The sequence below is a fragment of the Diceros bicornis genome, chromosome 15 (assembly GCF_020826845.1).
Source record: "Diceros bicornis minor isolate mBicDic1 chromosome 15, mDicBic1.mat.cur, whole genome shotgun sequence".
Taxonomy (NCBI): Eukaryota; Metazoa; Chordata; class Mammalia; order Perissodactyla; family Rhinocerotidae; genus Diceros; species Diceros bicornis.
In genome coordinates, this window is record NC_080754.1 from 46,734,949 (window position 1) to 46,755,308 (window position 20,360).

The 20,360-nt window shown below is 33.6% G+C and overlaps 1 protein-coding gene across 10 annotated transcripts in view; it reads right to left on the reverse strand.

Annotated features, from left to right (window-relative positions):
• Positions 1-20,360, reverse strand: part of NAALADL2 (N-acetylated alpha-linked acidic dipeptidase like 2) — a 1,285,146-nt gene that overhangs the window by 147,271 nt on the left and 1,117,515 nt on the right. For all 10 annotated transcript variants that reach the window (XM_058556330.1, XM_058556331.1, XM_058556328.1 and 7 more), the window contains one exon: positions 16,426-16,521. In XM_058556330.1, coding sequence (XP_058412313.1) covers positions 16,426-16,521 — 96 coding nt within the window. The remainder of the gene's footprint in view (positions 1-16,425; positions 16,522-20,360) is intronic.

The following is a 20,360-nucleotide window of genomic DNA, read 5'->3' on the forward strand; positions in this document are numbered from 1 at the left end:
GTGTTTAAATAAAGATATGTATAATAGCTTTTTTGAGTTCTGACATGTAAGGCAGTATGGTACAGTGAAACATCGGGCAAGTACACTTTCTTATTTTGCTCATTGTTATATCCCTGGACATATAGACATGCTGAATAAATACTTTGTGTAAGAATGAATGGATTGGAGCTTTGCCTGGGTCCTATTTCAGCTACGTACCTGCTGTAATCTTGATCTTCACTTCCATGGGTAGCAGTTAATTATCTATAAAATGAATTGTTTAAAGGATGACTTTTAAGGATATTTTCACCACTAAAAAGCTCTAAAACTAGGATATTTTTACCTTGCTAGTGTCATTACTACATTTGACATCATAGCCTTCTGAGAATAATCAACAGTATTGGATCAAGCAAATATTTATTGGACAAGTATATATTGCCTTTAATTTCAATCGATATTCCAACAAGGCTTTCGTGGAATTTGACAAGCTAATTTTTATATTTATAAGGAAGAACAAAGGGCAAGAACCATCAAGATATTTTTAGAGAAGAATTAAGTAGGGATCATGAACTACCCGATAGGAAGTCTTATTTTAAAGACATAAGGCTAAGTCAGTATTGTGTTTATACACAGATGGACAAATAGGCTAAGGAATATAACTGAGAGCCCAGAAACAAACCTATCCATATATGGAAACCTCATAGAAAACAGAGTTTCATTGTATATCTTTAGAGAAGGATAGAATTCTCAATAAATTAGGTTGAAAAATGGAAATTGCAGCCCTTACTAAATCATCACAATCATTATCATCATTATCAAGGTAGATTAAATATTTAAATGTTAAAGGAAAAATTATAAATATTTATAAGGTAGTATAAGAATGTTTTCTCAGGGTAGAGAAGAATTTCCTAAGACTCTAAAAACACCAAACATAAAAGAAGAGATTGCTAAACTAGATTACACTGAAGAACTGAAGAATTGTTCATCAAAAGACACAATAAAAAGAGTGGAAATAAAAGCCAAAATCTGAGAGAAGATATTTGCAACACTTGTAACTGATAGTAAGCTCATGGCCAGAATATATAAATATTTCCTGCGAATCAATAAAAAGACAAACAGTCTAATAAAAAGAAAGAATTTTATAAGTCAGAAAAGGTAAGGGCTTTGAAGAAAAAGCTGGTTGAGAAGGTAAGGATGCGAGAGGGTGCTGCTTTATACAGGGTATCAAGACAGGCCGTGGAGACAAAGTGACATTTGATGAAGACCTGAAAGAAGCATGGGAGTGAGCCACATGATATTCAAGCGGAGAGTCCTCTAAAGGAAGCTAGCCCTGAGGCAGGAGCATGCCTGCCGTGTTTGAAGAATAGTGAAAAGTCCAGTGGAGCTGGAGCAGAGTGAGTTAGCACGGAGAACACAAGTGGGAGATGAAGTCAGAAAAGTCTTAGGTTTGGACCTTTGACCAATGAGGTACAAGAACCAATGGATAAGTGCTTCTCTCTTCCTTCCTCTGACTTTCATATGACTTTTTTGTCAGTTGCATGGGACTGATAAAACTGTTTCCACCTGAAATGGTCAACTGGATGCATTTATGTATTGGCTCTCTCTCTGTTCTTGCTTAAGTGTCTGAAATGCACTGCCAAACTTCCCTACACTTCCCTTATCTTGACACTAACTAAATCATATTGTAATTTTTCTGGTTGTCTGTATTTTCCATTAGATTTTGAATTTTGTGATAACAAAATATTTATAAATGTTATCAAGCATTGCATTATCACTAATTAGAATATGGTGTGCACACATACTTATTAAACATTGAATATATGAAAGAATGAATATATTCTTCAAATGAATGATGGATAAGACATTTAATACTGTTAGCATACAGAAACTTTTTCTATTTACTGTAGCTTTTTATGAAAAAAGCATTGTGGAGTGAAACGATGATGCTCTCTGGAAATTTCAATCATTTATATTCATATCTCACCAAGTTACTTAGTCTCTCTTAAACTCAAATTTCTTCTCTGTACAATGAAAATAATAATATTTACTTCATAGGCTTATTATGAGAACAAAATAAGAACTCATATTTAATGAACAAATAATATTCTTATGCTTCTCATTTGAATTTTTAACACGCTAGAGATAAAACAACACTGAATAGTTGAATTTTTTCACAATTAAGAGTGCTGATAAATTAATATAATTGGCATTTTCTCCCATGCTTATATCACTTTTCCACATCATTTGCAGTCTGTGATTTTTTCTTTATAACAATTTATTAAACATTCTTTATCGTGCATCTATAGGCAATCTAGATGAAAAATGATTCCTACTAGTTGACTGAAAGAATAAATGTCACCTAGAGAGGTTCAATAAAGCCCATATGGTTACAAAAAAGAAATAACTTTTCTTTCTTTGCTTTAAAATGCTTTTATTGTTTTCCCAAACCATCTGACATAAAAATTACATTTTTTTCTATTCTGGAATAACTCTGCATTCTAAGATTTTCATCAGTCTGTTTTCATGCATTGACAACTTGGTCTCATGTTCCCAGTCATTTAGCATGTACATTCTGGCATATCCATCTGCCTCCATACCCTCCTCCCTCTGGGTTTTCACTAGGCTGGATTAGCCAAGATTATTAATCAAAGCAATATGATGAACCATAATTACTTGATCTTCCTTAGTCTCATTCTTCCAAAACAAGAGGTTTTTAAAACACCCACTATGGGCCTCAGAAAATGTTCATATTCAATATCTTAAATGGAGAGGACTTAATAATACCCAAGAAGTGAAATCTTCTTTAAAAAATAAACAAACATTAATTATGCACAGAGAAAACAATTCAGTTAACCACAAAAATGTCATTCTTTCCAGGTTTAAAAATAGATCACTTTTAAGAGTAATACTATTGGAAAAACTTGTGTGAGGAGAAACTAGTTGGATAGTTATGTCAGTCTGAACAGGTGAAGGAGTTAGTCCATAGTCTTGACTGTTTGAGAGAGAAGATCTGTGCAGGACTTAATTCCCATTATTTAACTGTGACTGCCAAGCCCTGATGCATTAGTGGGAATATGATGTTTTATGTTATAGCTGAAATGGGGTGGAGTACCTGCTCATGAGTCGATCTTCAGAGAAAAAGAGATTCTAGTTCTTTAACAAAACATTTCACAAGTCATTAATACAACTGATCAGTGAAAGTCACTGTGTTAGGTGTTATGGGACATGAAAAGATGGGCAAGAAGGGATAAACTTCACTTCAGAAATTGTAATCTATTAGAGGAAATACGGTACATGCAAGAACAACTGTAACTGATTACAAAGCTGCCTAAATGTTAGAGATGGACAGAGTGAATATTTTATCATATTTTTAGTTAGGAGATTTGTTTTGATGGACTCCTTAGAAAAATAACTAAATGCCATAAATATGCCTAGATCCTTATCCTCTTTAAATTTCTCCAAATATATTTTTAATCTGTTTAGGTTTCTTGAAATAGTCACATAACTTATTTTGAAAGTCAAATATTTTGAATTTAATTGTAAAAGGACCCATATAAAAAGCTCATGTACTTGGATCCCAAGAACTAGGACCTCGAGAAGCTGCACCTCTGTGATCCATGTTGCCAACTGAGAGAATACAGCCATCTTGTGGCAACTCTGAAAACTTCAGGCACGAAGTCCCTAGGCACAGTGACCACATTTTCCAAACAAAACTTGGAGCCAAAAAGCTTGATTTCGTAACTAACATATTGAAATCAGGAAAATTTCCCGAAAAGTGGCAGCTTGATTGTCCCCAGGGCACTCTAAAGGATATGAATGAAATGGATGGTGAACCATTTCATTAAGAGCACCTGAGTCTTCTATCCAGCTCTTTGCTGAAGAAGCAAGTGGGAAAGAAAAGGTAAAAAAGAATCACAGAATCCATCTTTCCTTTTCATTGCCCTGGAAATTAGTTTCTTAGATCAGGTAAATGTCTCTATGGCATAGAAATTGGTTGACATTCAGGAGTTGTGACTAATTTTTTCCAAATAAATTTCTTGCATTTAAGTAAAATTTATTATGATTTGAGGTAATAATGAATCACACACTAATTATACAAATGCTTTGTTCATTCATGTATTTCACAAATCTTTTTTCATGTTTGTCATGTGTTTTTAAGTTGTCTGAAACATATTACCATCTTATAAATGTCACACATTATTCCAATGCCACACATTTCTCTTATACACTTCCTCCATCCTTTATATAGAAAACTGGCTGTTAATACAGCCCAAACAAATAACAATTAATGTAATATCTCTACAGGTTCCTAAAAATGTATCTCTGATATTTCAATCCATGAGTTCATAAAATGCATTATTACTAACAATTCAAGCACTTAACCAAAAATATATATTTAACTGCTAAATTGAATGTCCATATCTTTGCTTTGGCCTATGTATGACAAGGAGAAATTTTTTTATGTCTTAAAAACTATTGCTGATTCACAAAAATTAACTCAAAATGGATCAAAGACCTGAAGGTGAGACCTGAAACTATAAAACTCATAGAAGAAAATATAGGCAACACACTATTTGACATTGGGTTTAAAGGAATCTTTTCGGATGACATGCCTACCCAGACTAGGGAAACTAAAGAAAAAATAAACAAGTGGGACTTTATCAGACTAAAGAGCTTTTATAAGACAAATGAAATCAGAATCAAGATGAACAAACAACCAACCAGCTGGGAGAGAATATTTGCAAAACATACATCTGACAAGGGGTTGATCTCCATAATATATAAAGAACTCACACAATTGAACAACAAAAAAAAAACAACCCGATCAAAAAATGGGCAGAGGAAATGAACAGACACTTCTCCAAGGAAGATATACAGATGGCCAATAGGCACATGAAAAGATGCTCAACATCACTAATCATCAGGGAAATGCAAATCAAAACAACACTAAGATACCACCTCACGCCCGTTAGAATGGCTATAATCACCAAGACAAAAAACAACAAATGTTGGAGAGGATGTGGAGAAACAGGAACCCTCATACACAGCTGGTGGGAATGCAAATTGGTGCAGCCTCTATGGAAAACGGTATGGAGATTCCTCAAAGAATTAAAAATAGAGATGCCCTATGATCCAGCCATCCCACTACTGGGAATCTATCCAACGCACCTGAAATCAACAATCCAAAGAGGCTTATGCACCCCTATGTTCATTGCAGCATTATTCACCATAGCCAAGAAGTGGAAGCAACCTAAGTGTCCCTCGACTGACGATTGGATTAAGAAAATGTGGTATATATATACAATGGAATACTACTCAGCCATAAAAAAATACAAAATCGTCCCATTTGCAACAACATGGATGGGCCTGGAGCGTATTATGTTAAGTGAAATAAGCCAGAAAGAGAAAGACAAACACTGTATGATCTCACTCATATGTGGAATATAAACCAACACATGGACAGAGAAAACTGGACTGTGGTTACCCGGGAAGGGGGGGTGGGGGGTGGGCACAAGGGGTGAAGGGAGTCATATATGGGGTGATGGACAAACAAAAATGTACAACCCAAAATTTCACAATGTTAGAAACCATTAAAATATCAATAAAAATCAAAAAAAAAAAAAAAAAAAAAAAAACTATTGCTGAAACAGGAATTCCAGAGTTTTATTTGGTAGACCAATTACTGATGCCATGCCATATATCAAACACAAATACGTCTTAGACTGAGACATAAGAAATCAAACTGGGGCATGAATAAATGCTGACAGCCAAAATGAAGGCTACTTAGAGTGCACAATGCCTCAATATCTGTATGCTTATTTTATTTCATTAGCAATCATGGAGTATTGGTTAAAATCTGGATCAATGTTGAAATGGAGAAATAGTGATATGACTATATGAATTAATTACCACTTGTTCAGTAAACAAAATCTTCTAAACACAGTGGGGCTTCTTAAATCAGTGATTCCTTGACGTTTCAAAGAGTCAACCACTTCCTTGAAAGTAGAGGGTTATAACTGATGAGTATTTTAGATCCAGGTTGGCCAATAGATTTATCTCACACGACAAATCCAATCAATTCGTAGTGGTGGTCTAAGGTGCTATATTGAGAATCACTCTGGGTCTCAGTGTGAATATGGAGATTATCTTTGGATGTCTACCAAGGGGGCAGGACAAGAGATTTGCTTCATGAATACAGTGAGTTTTCTAAGCTTCTTAGATCCGTTTAATACTTCATAGGATGCAATGAAACCTGGAGTTAATGCAGTAACCAAATTTATTTTATGAACACTTCCCATCTGCAATTCACTCTTTTTTTTTCCATCTCCTGTTTCCTTTCAGGTGGTTATAATGACTAGACATACCAGAGTACATAGCAACCTGTTAGCAGAAATGTCTCCATCTTTTAGCACTGGTTTTGCCTTTTCCAAAATACTTATTCTTACTCATTTGTGGACAAAAACATTGTTATAATTGGTAGCAGATTTGGTGGTTGTCTCTGAAACGCTATCGCTACTCTGCAATTCATACTGTTTTGCAGCAGCCGCATATTATGAATGGGACTGACTTCAGTTCCAAGGGAAAGAATGACTGTTCTAAATTAATCAGGGCACCCTTAACCCCTTTCCCCACAGTGATTAGTTTATGTAAACCAGATCTAATCCAATCAGCACAGTTATTTCCCTGGTCATAAGGAATGATTCAAAATAAGTACGAGATCAATTCAGAAGAATGAGACGGCTGTCCATTGTGCCGGGACTTTCTAAAAATCAGCATCATTGCTGTTCTGAGAAGGCACCAGAAGAGAGAGCCTTTCCTGCTTTGACAGAATTACGTACAGATATGATTCCAGGAACTACTGTCATTCCACTGATAACAAGCCCCACAGAGAGAAGGGCAGAACTGAGAGATAACAGATAAGTAGATCTGGGGCTGTATTTGAGCCACTCCTGAAGCAGGTCTCTTCCAGACTTTTCAGTTACATGAGAAAAATAGAATTCCTTTATATTTATTAAACAAGTTAGCATTTGGGTCTTTATATTAATAGCAAACAAAACCATCTTTATGTGTACTTCTTTCACTTTTTAAGGAAAAGTCTCTAAAATGGATTACCCTCTTCCTTGCTTTCTTAAAAGTCAGTAGTTATAAGGATCATAATTCATTTTCTTGATGATTTGGGAACATGATTATGACTATTCATTATTGTTTTACTTTAGAATGCAGAAATATTACTATTTGAACCTCCACTAAGTGGTTGAAGGGCACTATAATTTCAAATGTAATAAAGTCCTAAAACCTTAATTTTATAAAATTAAATACACATATTAATAAATGTACCTTAACTAAGTCAAAATAAATACTGTCTATCACAATGCCATTTCAAACAAAAATTTGCTTCATTTCTTCAAATCTAATTCTTGCTCATTTCCTAAAATTCAATTTAATATTATAAAAATATTCATATTTGTGGAATACATTTATTCTATCCTAAAATACCAATTGCTGTGAGTTCTTCAAGAGAGACGTTGCATCATTCAAATGAAGACTATACTAGATGCTAAAAAAAAAAGCTGCAATTTTGAATATTTTCTATATCATATCAACAGCAACAGAATATACAGGTCCAAAGATTATTAAAAAGAACAAAAGAAACAACAGTATGACATTTATACTTTCCTGGAAAAGAACACATACATACATATATAATTCAGGGTTTTCCAAGGAATAATACTGAAAGTGATTAGCACTAAAACTCCGTATCATTGCTTAGTTCATACCACATGAAATGCGTGTGCGTGTGTGTGTGTGTGTGTGTGTGTGTGTGTAGGGGATTTTTTTTTTTTTTTTGGTGAGGAAGACTGGCCCTGAGCTAACATCCACTGCCAATCTTCCTCTTTTTGCTTGAGGAAGACTGTCCTTGAGCTAAAATTTGTGCCAATCTTCCTCTATTTTGTATGGGGGACACCACCACAGCATGGCTTGATGAGTGGTTTGTAGGTCTATGTCTGGGATCCAAACCTGCGAACCCCAGACGGTTGAAGTGGAGTGTGGAAACTTAATCATTACACCACCGGGCCAGCCCAGGGGGAGGATGTTTTATTATAGTCACCCATGGGGGCAGTGGTTACTGTACTCAGGACATTTAAGTATCATGATCAAACTCCATTATAATACTTCAAAAGACTGCCCAGATTCTTCTGGTTTGTTATGTTATATTAGATTTTTTTTAAATAAGTGGTTATTGCCTAGGGCCTTTAAATTTTTTTATTATACAGAAGCTTTATTTCAACAGCATTTTTGGGAAGGTCATTTGACCTGCCCACCTAGAGCTAATCTGTTATCCACTGACTACTCTTTGTCTTTGACTACTACCTTTGTCTCTGTACTTCTACAGCACTTCGAGATTGATATTATCTGAGAATGGTATGAAAAGACAAAGAATCTCGTGTTCAAAGTGAGGAATTAGATATGAAACTCCCTGAAGTAGGTTGACTGTGTCTTTAAAAGATTGTCATATTATTTATAGGTGATCACAGAGTTTCCTATTCTGATTTATATCACTATTTATACTCTGTAACAAACACAAGTTCAAATTAGTCTTTATGTATGTGTATGTATATATATATATATATATATATATAAAGGTATTCTCAGAGAACAGCAGCCTTCCTACTTATTCCTATGTTAATATGCAGTAATAATTCTTTTATGTTGTAGCAAAATATCTACTTTGACAATTAACTTCTCTTTAAAAAGGGAGTCAAATTTTGATGCTTATATTGTATAATTCACCTTTGAGTAATAAAAACAAAAACAAGAAACTGATAGTATAAGGCATGCCTTTAGAAGCTATAATATTTGTACAGTATAATAAAAAGCAATAAACCAAATCTCTCTAGGCAAGAGAAAATATAGTCAGCATAATTTCCAATTTCAGTAAATGAAGGTATTGAGTTTAATTATACATCTAGGAAGAAAACACACACCTATAATATTTCCTTTTCAAAGCATGAGAGGTTGGGTTAATACTCCATCATCTCCCTTGAGTAACTCCAACCAACATTCTCTGTTACAAAGTACAATCTCTGCACTGAAAACACATATTTGGGATATTTTCTGGTTTAGCTCATATCATGAAAACGTAGAGCGTAACTCTCTATGGAGACATTTTGCATCTAGCAACAATAATTTCATATAGCAGGAAAAAATTTCCAAAGTGTTTTTAAAAATAAAAACAAAGGCTTTAAATCCACAGCCTCAGAATAACCTCAAATGTACACATAACACAGGGTTAAAGAATATCTTTGCTTTGCTTACTTTGCTAAACAGAATACAATATTCTCATATTTTATCCAAACAATATATTAACATTAGAGATACTTGGAAGGCACTCAGATTTGCTCGTTCGGGTTAGAAATCATAGCCAGGTTTTCAAAGTATTTAAAGAACTGCACCAGAAATTCTATTAGCTCATGAATACTCCATGGCTTTGAAATTCAGGAAACTGAATAAAAGATATTTGGGCTCTTTCCTTTTTCCCTACTTTGTATAAGGCTACTGGGCTATATTTTTTAAGCTATAGCTGAAAATGATGTCTCAAGAGAAATAAAATCATTCTGTATTTTAGTCTGCCTCTCTATTCTGTAGTTACAAAACGAGTAGGTTGTTTTAAGTTTTCAGTTACCATGCTCTAAGAACCTTAATATTACAACTGGTACAAACATATTTTAATTGTGACATTTAAAAATAATTGCAGATTCATATTTTACAAGTTGTGTTAAAAACAATATTTTAGCAAAATATGACTCTACTAATCAAAGTGATCCTGGTTAATCATCTTTAAAGAAAGATTGACAGCCAAATGCAATTAATATTAAGTGAAATAGTTAAAAATTAGAATTATTTAAATGTTTTTCATCATTGAAGACACTACCATTAGCCTTTATTCACACCAATGCAAAACTGGGTTAAAATTTATAATTATAAGTAAGGGCAAATAAAACTACATTGCTAGAATATAAACTACATACGAATTACTAGCCTTGATTTCTAGGCTTTATACAAATACTGCCTTATTCTGCAATTTATCTCACAGTGACACTTTCTCCACACATATAATGGGAATAAATACCATATTATTCCTACTACTTTGTCTTTGGGATATTGTATATCCAAATAATTTTAACAAAAGATCCTTATTTTGACATTACATAAGTAAAGAAAGAAATATGTATCCATTTAAGAACACATTTTTTAAAAACCCTATACCAATTAAAAATACATTAATATTCCATATCCTATACTAATTAAAAATAAAGAAACATTTTTTCCTAAACAAGGTGGGAAAAATAATGAAAGAACTAATAAACTGATATTTCCTGAGGAACCTCACAAGCAGAATTAGTTCATTTGCTGGTTTCCATGGTACTACATGTATAAGGTATTTTTTTTTAATTGGATGCACCATTCATACTCAGAGATTTTAAAATATTGTATAGAGCATTTGGGGCCCCAGAGGAAAAGTTCTATTAATCCAATAGTATGATAGATAGTACCTTTCCTCTGCCACTCCAAATGCTCTATTATTCACACTTGATTTTAAAGTCCTTTTCCTCTAAACATGACTGTAGTGTTTTGTTTAAAACACAAGTTATCAGTCATCATTTATTGAAGGTATATTATGGCAAAATTTTAGCAAGAAAATGCTAATAAAATATATTAAGTCTAAAAACAAAATAAGTACAGACCATTACACCTATTAAAAGTAGACCAAAGAGGGGCCCGCCCGGTGGCGCAAGCGGTTAAGTGCGCGCGCTCCGCTGCGGCGGCCCGGGGTTCGCTGGTTCGGATCCCGGGCGCGCACCGAAGTACTGCTTGGTAAGCCATGCTGTGGCGGCGTCCCATATAGAGTGGAGGAAGATGGGCACCGATGTTAGCCCAGGGCCGTCTTTCTCAGCAAAAAAAGAGGAGGATTGGCGGATGTTAGCTCAGGGCTGATCTCCTCACAAAAAAAAAAAAAAAAAAAAGTAGACCAAAGAAATGAGTAATAATAACAAAGAACTAAGGATCAGTATAAATGAAGAGAAAAACAATTAAAAAATATTCCAAATAATTAGTTCAATAGTCATAGGGAATGAGCAGTTGATTGGGTGGATATACTATTTTTTTCTATTTTTTTATTGTGATAAAATACACACAATATAAAGTTTACCACCTTAAGAATTTTTAAGCGTATACCTCAGTGGTATTAAATACATTCGTAATGTGTAACCATCACCACTATCCATCTCCATAACTCTTTTTATCTTGTAAAACTGAAACTCTATACCCATTAAACAATAACTCTCCATTCCCCCCTCTCCTTAGCTGCTGGTAACCACCATTCTATTTTCTGTCTCCAAGATTTGGATTGCTCTAAGTACCTCATATATGTGGAATCATACAGTAATTTTTCTTTTTGTGATTAGCTTATTTCACTTAGTGCAATGTCCTCAAGTTTCATCCACGTTGTAGCATATGTCAGAATTTCCTTCCTGTTTAAGATTGAACAATATTCCTTTCTATGTCTATACTATATTTTGCTTATCCGTTCATCCATCTATGGACACTTGGGTTGTTTCTACATTTTAGCTATTGTGAATAATGCTGCTACCAACATGGGTGTACAAATATCTCTTCGAGACTCCACTTTTCATTCTGTGGGGTATATATCCAGAAATGAAATTCGTACATTATGTGGTAATTCTATTTTTAATTTTTTGAGGGACCACCATACTGTTTTCCACAGCAGCTGTACCATTTTATATTCTCACCATCAAGGCACAAATGTTCTAATTTCTCCACATCTTCGCCAACACTCATTTTCTGTTTTGTTTTATTTTGTTTTTTCACAGTAGCCATCCTAATGGGTGTGAAGTGGTGGGTGAATATGCTTTTGAATATTTTCTTCTTATAGTATTCTTTTCCTATGGATTCCATGAACCACTCTACCCTGAGTCTTTGGTCCTCTCCCTTTTCACTCTTCTTCCTGTGCATGAATATTGCCAGGGTAGCATCATCTGCATCACTGGTGATAATAAAAATGTTCTATAATCTGTGCTATCCAATGCAGTAGCCACTAGCCATATGTGATCACTAAGCATGTGAATTGTGACTAATCAGATTGAGGAAATGAAATTCTAATTTTATTTATTTTATAATTTAATTTAAATCCGCAAGTGACTAGTGGTTACTATATCAGATAATGCATTTCTAGCTACTTCTTTCTAAGCTCCAACCTCATGTATCTAACTGCCTCCTTGACATATCTGCCAAATGCCCTATGGCATCCAAAACTTCCCATGTCCAATGTCAAATTCATTACTTTCTCCAACCCAGCCCCTAATTTAGTTACTTCCATAATATCTACTTTGCCCAAGATAGAACTCTGGAAATTATCCTTTATTCTTCACTCTGCTTCATGTTCCATATCGAGTAAATTATATATCCTGTCATTCAATCCTAAAAATGCCTCTCAAATCTGTCTTCTGTTTTCTAAAATACATATCATCATTTCTCACATACTACCACCAACAACCTTTAAAGAACTCTCAGGGGAAACTCATTGACATTTCTTAAATTCCTTTAATGTCAGCCCTCTGGTGAATTCTTCAAGTCTCCTAGTAAGAAGCAAAATCTCCATCTTCTTCCCTCCCATAGCTTATCCATATTACTATCACTGACTCTTCTAGTATGTTATATTGAAATGATTTATTACCTGTTTACTCCCTTGGACCCACTCCTGTGTATTAACTGTTTCTGTATTTCAACTGTTTTGCTCTTCCGTGGCTTATAGTAGGCTACTAGAATGCTTAGATAACTAATAACAATTTATGAGCTAAATGTTGAAGATTTAGAAACATACCTAGAAAATTCCTAGGTGTAGGGGGAGAAATAAGCATATTTCAAAACATAAATCCATGGTGATTTCTATTCACTTATTAAAGGATTAAGCAGCTAAGACCTATATTGGTATTTCATTCATGTTTCATCTTTGGAGGAATTAGTTGGGCTACTATGATAATTTTTTAAAATGCTATTTTTTAAGATAATTATAGAGGATCAGAAAACATCTTCAACCTCGATGCAGCATGTGTCGCCTTTCAGTAACTTTATACTGTACACCTGACTGTCATTGCAGCCATGATGAATTACACCTTTCGGCATAAAATTGAACCTCGTTCATTATTATCTTAGGTTTCATGTTTTATATCAAAAAGATAAATGCCAAGATAAATTCAAACTTTGTAAAAAAAATTTAAAAAAGAACTACAGGACAACATTGGAAAACTACTTTCAAGGACTAGGACTCACAGGTCATATCCCATGTATTAGTGTGGTTCATTCATTTTTAACTTTTTTGATTCAGAAAAGTACCAATTATAAATTATTAACTTTCTAATACTTTTCAATACTTAGAAATTATAATTTGACATAAATTATATTTGTGGTCTATAGCAAAGGTCTAGAATGTAAAGTAACTCACTTGGAAAGGATAATAGATTGCATTACATGAAGATTTATATTAGATGTATATATTTATTGCATGTATTTAATTAGATAACATAAAATATGTGACTGTGTTATGGTGTTGTGTATCCAATTCAAACTTTTATTGGGAGAAATAAGGAATAGTACCTTCAATATTTCAATTACTTCTGATTTCTTGAAAATGTTTTAATAAGGATGTAATATCAATAATAATTGTGCCTTATCGTTTTATAAAGTGTTTCTCATATTTCATATCATTTTTTCATAATTGACAGTGACAAAATCCTTACCTAGCTAGGCCTTTTTATTCAAAGTCCAGTGTTATTTCTATAATATCACCCTACGATGTGGAATAGGAGTGTACTAAACACAGGATATACTGTGATAATACCACTGTTATCCTTACTGAAACAAAATATTCTCAAGACCTCAACCCTTCACAAGTTAAATTTTATACTCCATTTGTACACACTAACTTAGTGGTGTATTTTCAGCATTTAATTAATTAGTTTAGTTGTATGTTTTCACATCTAAGTTACTCCTTTTTTTTTCTTTAAAGTTAAAACTAAATTCAGAAAATGCAGGAAAGTGCCTACTTTGAAGACATTAGCACTAGTATTTTTTAAAGTGTAAATAATTATACTCAATTACATTCATATTACATGTCAAGAGAAAATGTATACATCACCTTCTCAACCTCACAGAATCCTAGTGAGAAAAGCCATTAGGAGTGCACTCCTTTTCGATGTATAAAATAAAGTTCTACAAAATAACAAGTTGGTAGTCAAGAGAGAACTAAAATCAATGCTCCATATTTCCTAGTCATGTATTCTAGTCAACCCCTCTGTATTTATATTTTTATTTTGTTGTTGGTCAAAGAAAATTTGACTTTAAAATGAACTACCTATTAAACACTTCTTTTTTATCATTCTGCAAGTTCTTCTATTATTGAAATAAGATTGAACTTCTGAAGCACAATTTCTTCCCTTGGTCTACGTCTACAACATGAGTGGTTACCATAGGTAAACATGATGACTGGGGAAACAGTATTAACGTTAGATAAATATACGCGGTCATAAAAACACATCATAGAACACTTGCTTCTGCACTTAAGCAGATTTTGTTTATTCATAGATATAAAATTCTTTCCAACATCCATTTAAGGGGTTAAACATTTGCTTATACATGAAATATATTTGAAAATTCATGTAGAACAGGTAGTAATATCTGTGCACAAATTTGTGTCTTCTCTCAAATGGTCTCGTTTTCTGTGTGTTTCACAGTAAGTACTGACTCATATGTATGTTCAGGCTATGTTCTGTGCTTCCCTATTCCCTTGCTGACCCATCCCTGCTTCTCAACATGCTCTCAGGAGTTGTAGTGTGGCCAAGACCTCATGCAGTGAGAATCACTAGTGTGTTTATACCTCTAAAATCAGAAGCTTAGAATTTACTCTGGCTGGGATTTCACGTGATAGACACTATCATCTCATTATGTATCCGATATCAGCATGGTTTCAAATTACCCCTTTCACAAAATCCATGAGTTTCCTGATCGAAAGGAAAGCAGGAAAAAATGGAAAAATTATTACTACTTTTCCATTGCCCTAAAATTGTCTAATGCTTCACTTAAAAATAAGCAAATAAATCTAGACTCTAAGTATCCAGAATACTTGAATGAATATATATATATACACACTCATCTAAATATATATAGATATATACATACTCATTCAAACAGATGTGTAGATATATATATATAGATACAGATATATATTTCTATCTGTCTATCATCTCCTCAAGTATTAGGAATACAGTAAAGATTTTAAATATTAAGGAGTTACTATTTGGAGGCCACTTCTATCTTGCTATATGCAAATAATAACGGGTAATCAAAGGATAGGTATATTAAAAACTAAGTCAAGGAACTGAAATAGATTGGAAAGGGAACCATTGTAAATGCAGTTAAGATTCAGATATTTTGAGTTTAAGAGAGTTTCAACTAAAATGTGGTCCAATCTCCTCTTATTTCAATAGTTCAGAAAAAAATAAATTCACACCTCTCTTAAATGTCAGGGTACATCTAGAATTCCAGTCTCTGTTCTGAGCTCATTCTTTGCCACTCATTGAGTTCAGTTCATTATATCACATTTCTTCTTTTTATAGCCTTGTAAAATTTCACTGAGATTTACGAATGATTTAATATTTCAACTAAGCATATATAAATATGGATTATTTTAAATGTACTGAAATGCCAATGTTCTCTACAAACTATCCCCAAAAGGCAAGTTATGACAGGTTAAACAAATAGTTGGTAAATGTAAACATTCATATGATGTCAGAACATTTAATTTATTTGCTCCATACTGCAGAATTTAATTTTCTCCATACTATAAACTCACAGCTAAGAATATACAGTAAAAACATAGGTATGACCATCATAGAGTAAAAACACTTACTATAAATGCAGTCTAATTTTTCTTTAAAAAAAGGAGTCCTGTTTTTTTACTACATCTAAAAAGTACCACAACCAAACAAGTACCTTAAATATTGAAACAAAACTTTGAAGATACAGAAATTCAAAGAGCCATTTTGTATTGTCCTTGATCTAAAGTGAAGGAGTATACTTGAGAATATACCACAAATCTATTTTCAGATTAAGGAAAAAAACACATTGTTTTATTAAGGATTAATTTTGAATACAAATCATCAGCTATCAGTCTGTATGATTTTGAGTGAGTTGCTTATCATCTTTACTCCTTAGTAAAATAATAGGAGGTACTTAAAATCCTTTGTAGTATATTCCACAAATGAAAATATATAGATTTATCTTGATAGCTTATTTTCCTTTCCTCCATCTACCAATAAAAAAGAACAAAACTTTCCCAACCTGCTCATGAATGCATTCCTCTCCTACCTTGGTAATTGTTTCATGAAGGTTGAAAAAAGGATCCATTTCTTCAATTTTTGTTGCATGTTTAAGAAAAAGGGCCTCGGAGAGAAAACTTGGACCCTGTGGAAAATCAGAAAAGAAACATTTAAAACTCTTCATTGATTTTATTTTTCAAGCACTTATTGGATTTTCTTTAAAAATTCAAAAGGCCTCTAATTTGCTTTAAGGTTTCTGTTGATTGTTAGACTTCATTCTACTGATTTAATTAACCAATTACAGAACATTTATGAATTAAAATGAATAGAATTCTAGAACTCTTGACATTATTTATATTTCAAAAGAATGTTTTCTTACTCAGAAGAGATAATTCTTTGCAGTCTTCCCCTTTTTGCCAAATGCAGACTTAAATGTAGAGTAAGAGACTTTGACTGGAAAACTCATCTCTGAAACTCCTTCTCTACTTTATATATTAAATTTTATGTTTTAAGGCTGGCAGAATGAAATGTTGTTTATAAACATGATTGCCAACTAGAAAATCCTAGGCAAAAGTGTACATGATATTTTAAATATTGCAAAACTCATTTGAAAACAATAGTAAGCCCTATTTATGCCTTAACATGCTGCAATAAAGCGATAACGTTGATTGGAACATTAGTGTTAAGCTGGTTAAAATGAATCAGAGATACTGTAATTAGTCATTTTGTACTTGCAGGTGTAGACAAATTTCAGGATGCAAGAAGGCACAGGTATTGATAATGTTACTATCTGCTATAGTTTGAACATTTATGTCCCCCCCAAATTCATATGTTGAAATTCTAATCTCCAAAGTAAGGTATTAGGAGGTGGGGCCTTTGGGAGGTAATTAGGTCATGAGGGCTCCATCCTTATAATTGGGATTAGTGCCCTTATGAAAGAGGTCCCACAGAGCTCCCTAACCCCTTCCTTTATGTGAGGATACAAGAAGAAGCCTGCAACCTGAAAGAGGGCCCTCACCTGACCATGCTAGCACCCTGATCTTGGACTTCCAGCCTCCAGAGCTGTGAGAAATAAATTTCTGTTGTTTCTAAGACAGTCTGTGATATTTTGTTATAGCAGCCCAAATGGATGAAGACACTCTCTAAAACAATGCTCTTGTGGTTATCAACATTATTAGTATTCCACGAAATGATTATTATTTACCATATAAATATAGTTTTTACTTGAAAGCCTGAAATAACTAGGATTATTTGTCTAGAAAATAGAAGACTTGGAACAGGTTATATGTAAATATATAGATGATAGATAGATAGATAGATAGATAGATAGATAGATAGATAGACAGACAGACAGACAGATAGATAATCTTTCTGAAGGCTATTATGGGGAAGAAAGATTCAACCCAGTCTATATCAACAATGACCACGACAGGGTAACAAATTTAAGCTAAATTCTATTGGAACTATTTACTAGAGCTATTAGAGCAATCCAACAGCAGAACAGACTACCATGGCATATATCAATGGTAGGAAAGAAAGTTAGGACGATGTAGCTGATAGATTCTGAAGTCATACAGATGAGAACTGAAACCATCATAACTGCAACTCCCTATATATTAAACAATTCTGTGATCAGGCATACTCTTCACACCCAATTTTGAGCAATACTGTGATCAAACAAAAGTAATGTAGCTGTTTGCTCCAGCACATACCCACTTTTGGATAATAAGACCATGAATCAACCAAACATCTTACCCATCAAGACTAACAGATAAGTTATCAAAACTTTTTGCCTGCCAAACTAAAATTAATTTGTCAGAAACTCTGACCAGTCTCAATCAGTACGCCACTTTTTAAGACTTACCATAAAACCACACAACTCAGGCTTAAAATAGCACAAATATCCTTCCCTAATTTCTCCTTTTGAGAGTCTACTAAGACTCAGTGTTATGGGTTGAATAATTCATATGTTGAAGTCCTAACCTCCAATACCTCAGAATGTGATCTTATTTGGAAGTAGATCATTGCAGATATAACTACTGAGTTAGAATGAATTCATCCTGGATTACAGTGGGTCCCTAATATAATATGATTAATGTCCCTATAAAAAAGAGGAAATTTGGAGACAGACGCGCACACAGGGAGAAAACCATGTGAACATGAAGGCAGAGATAGGAGTGACATGTCTACAAGCCAAGGAACTCCAAAGATTGCCAGAAAACCATCAGAAGCTAGGCAAGAGGCTTGAGACAGATTATCTTTCACAGACCTCAGAAGGAACCAACCCTGGTAACACCTTGAACTGTTAAGCAATAAATTTCTGCCATTTAAGTCACTCAATCTGTGGTGCTTTGTTACAGCAGCCCTGGGAAACTAATAGACTCAGTCAAGGTGCTTTCTTCCTTACTGCAAAAGGACTAATAAACTTAACTTTCTTTGCCAACAGGGCTTTTTTGGAGGTATTTTGAGCAGTCAACATAGACATAGGCTAAAATTTTGGTTGTGTCACTTAATAATTGTGTCATCTTAAGCATCTTAATCTCCAAAGGATTAGTTACTGCATCTAAGAAACTTGGATAATAACATATACTTCACAGAGATGCTGTGAACGGTCCAATGCCTGTCACATAGGAGACACTATGTTAATGGTACTGATGATGTTGCTTAAAACAATAAATATCATAATGATGATAGTGAGGGTGGCGATTACAGTAGGATGCTGAACTAAAGGAAATCCAAAGACCCTACTTATAATCCTATGAGAAACAACGTGCAGTTTGCATTTAGGTATATTTATTTTTCCAAATAGAGATATCTTTGAATTGACTTTAGTGAAAGCACGACATGGATAATTTGTGGAATTCATTTTCATTTAATAATTAAGCTTGAAGTCCTTAAAAAGTTTGCCTCACGAGTAGTTTTGAATAAACTTCTTGAAATAATTTTATCTTATTAGTTTACTTAGCAAAACAAAACTTCATAAATAGTGCAAAGGTAAGATATCAGCCAGCCCCAAATTGAATGATCCCATAAGAATATAAATTGAAATTATAATTAAAAAAAGTTTTTATCAAACTTTCAATTATTCAGTAGCAGAACATATTAAATTATCCATTTGTGCCTTATTCTCCAATGTAATCCCCTTCTTTCTCTTACTCCTTCATCTACTTTTTGCCATACCTTTCTTTGTTGCTAGTGCCTCTTTTATTTAACCATTTATCACTTACTGTATGCCAGGGTGCTGCACTAAATGCAGGACATGGTCTTTAATCTCATGGAGTTTAATCTAATGGGATTTGGATACATAATAGATCAAACATCACTGTCTTTGAAAATATTAAGATATCACCATTCTTTTTCACATACACGTGAATACAATAATCATCATTCATAAATAGGTATTTACATATCCTGACATAAAAAGTAATGAAAAGATTAAAAAGAAAGATACATGCTTCATGAAAGTTTCCTACTGCTGTTACACTGACTATGGGTGACGACTGTTTAATAACGGCTTCCATCTGTAGATGAAAAAGAGAAATAAAGCACCATTAACCGTTTAGAAAGGGTTTTTGTTTAGAACAGTTCATTGATAGATTGAAACGAAGGAGTAAATGAAGATATGGAAAACTTAATACTGTATGTCTGCCAATCAGAGATCATGGTAAGAATATTACAGAAGAAGGGATATTGATAAGAAAAGTTCATCCAGTATCTAGTGTAAAATTCAGCTTGTCTCCCCAGTCCATAACTTACTTGTCCTTTACATTAACATTTAATAGTATTTAGCACACCTTCCTTCTTTCAACTCTTTTGCCTAAAGTCCATGATTTGACTCTCTTGGTTCTCCACTTGTATATTATTCTCTACCTATAACTGGATTTTCTTTCCCTTTTGAAACTTTGAACCTTTTTGAACTATTGTTTCTAGGTGGTCTATGCTCAGTCTTCTTTTCACAGGCTCCCTAGGTGGTTTTGTCTTCTT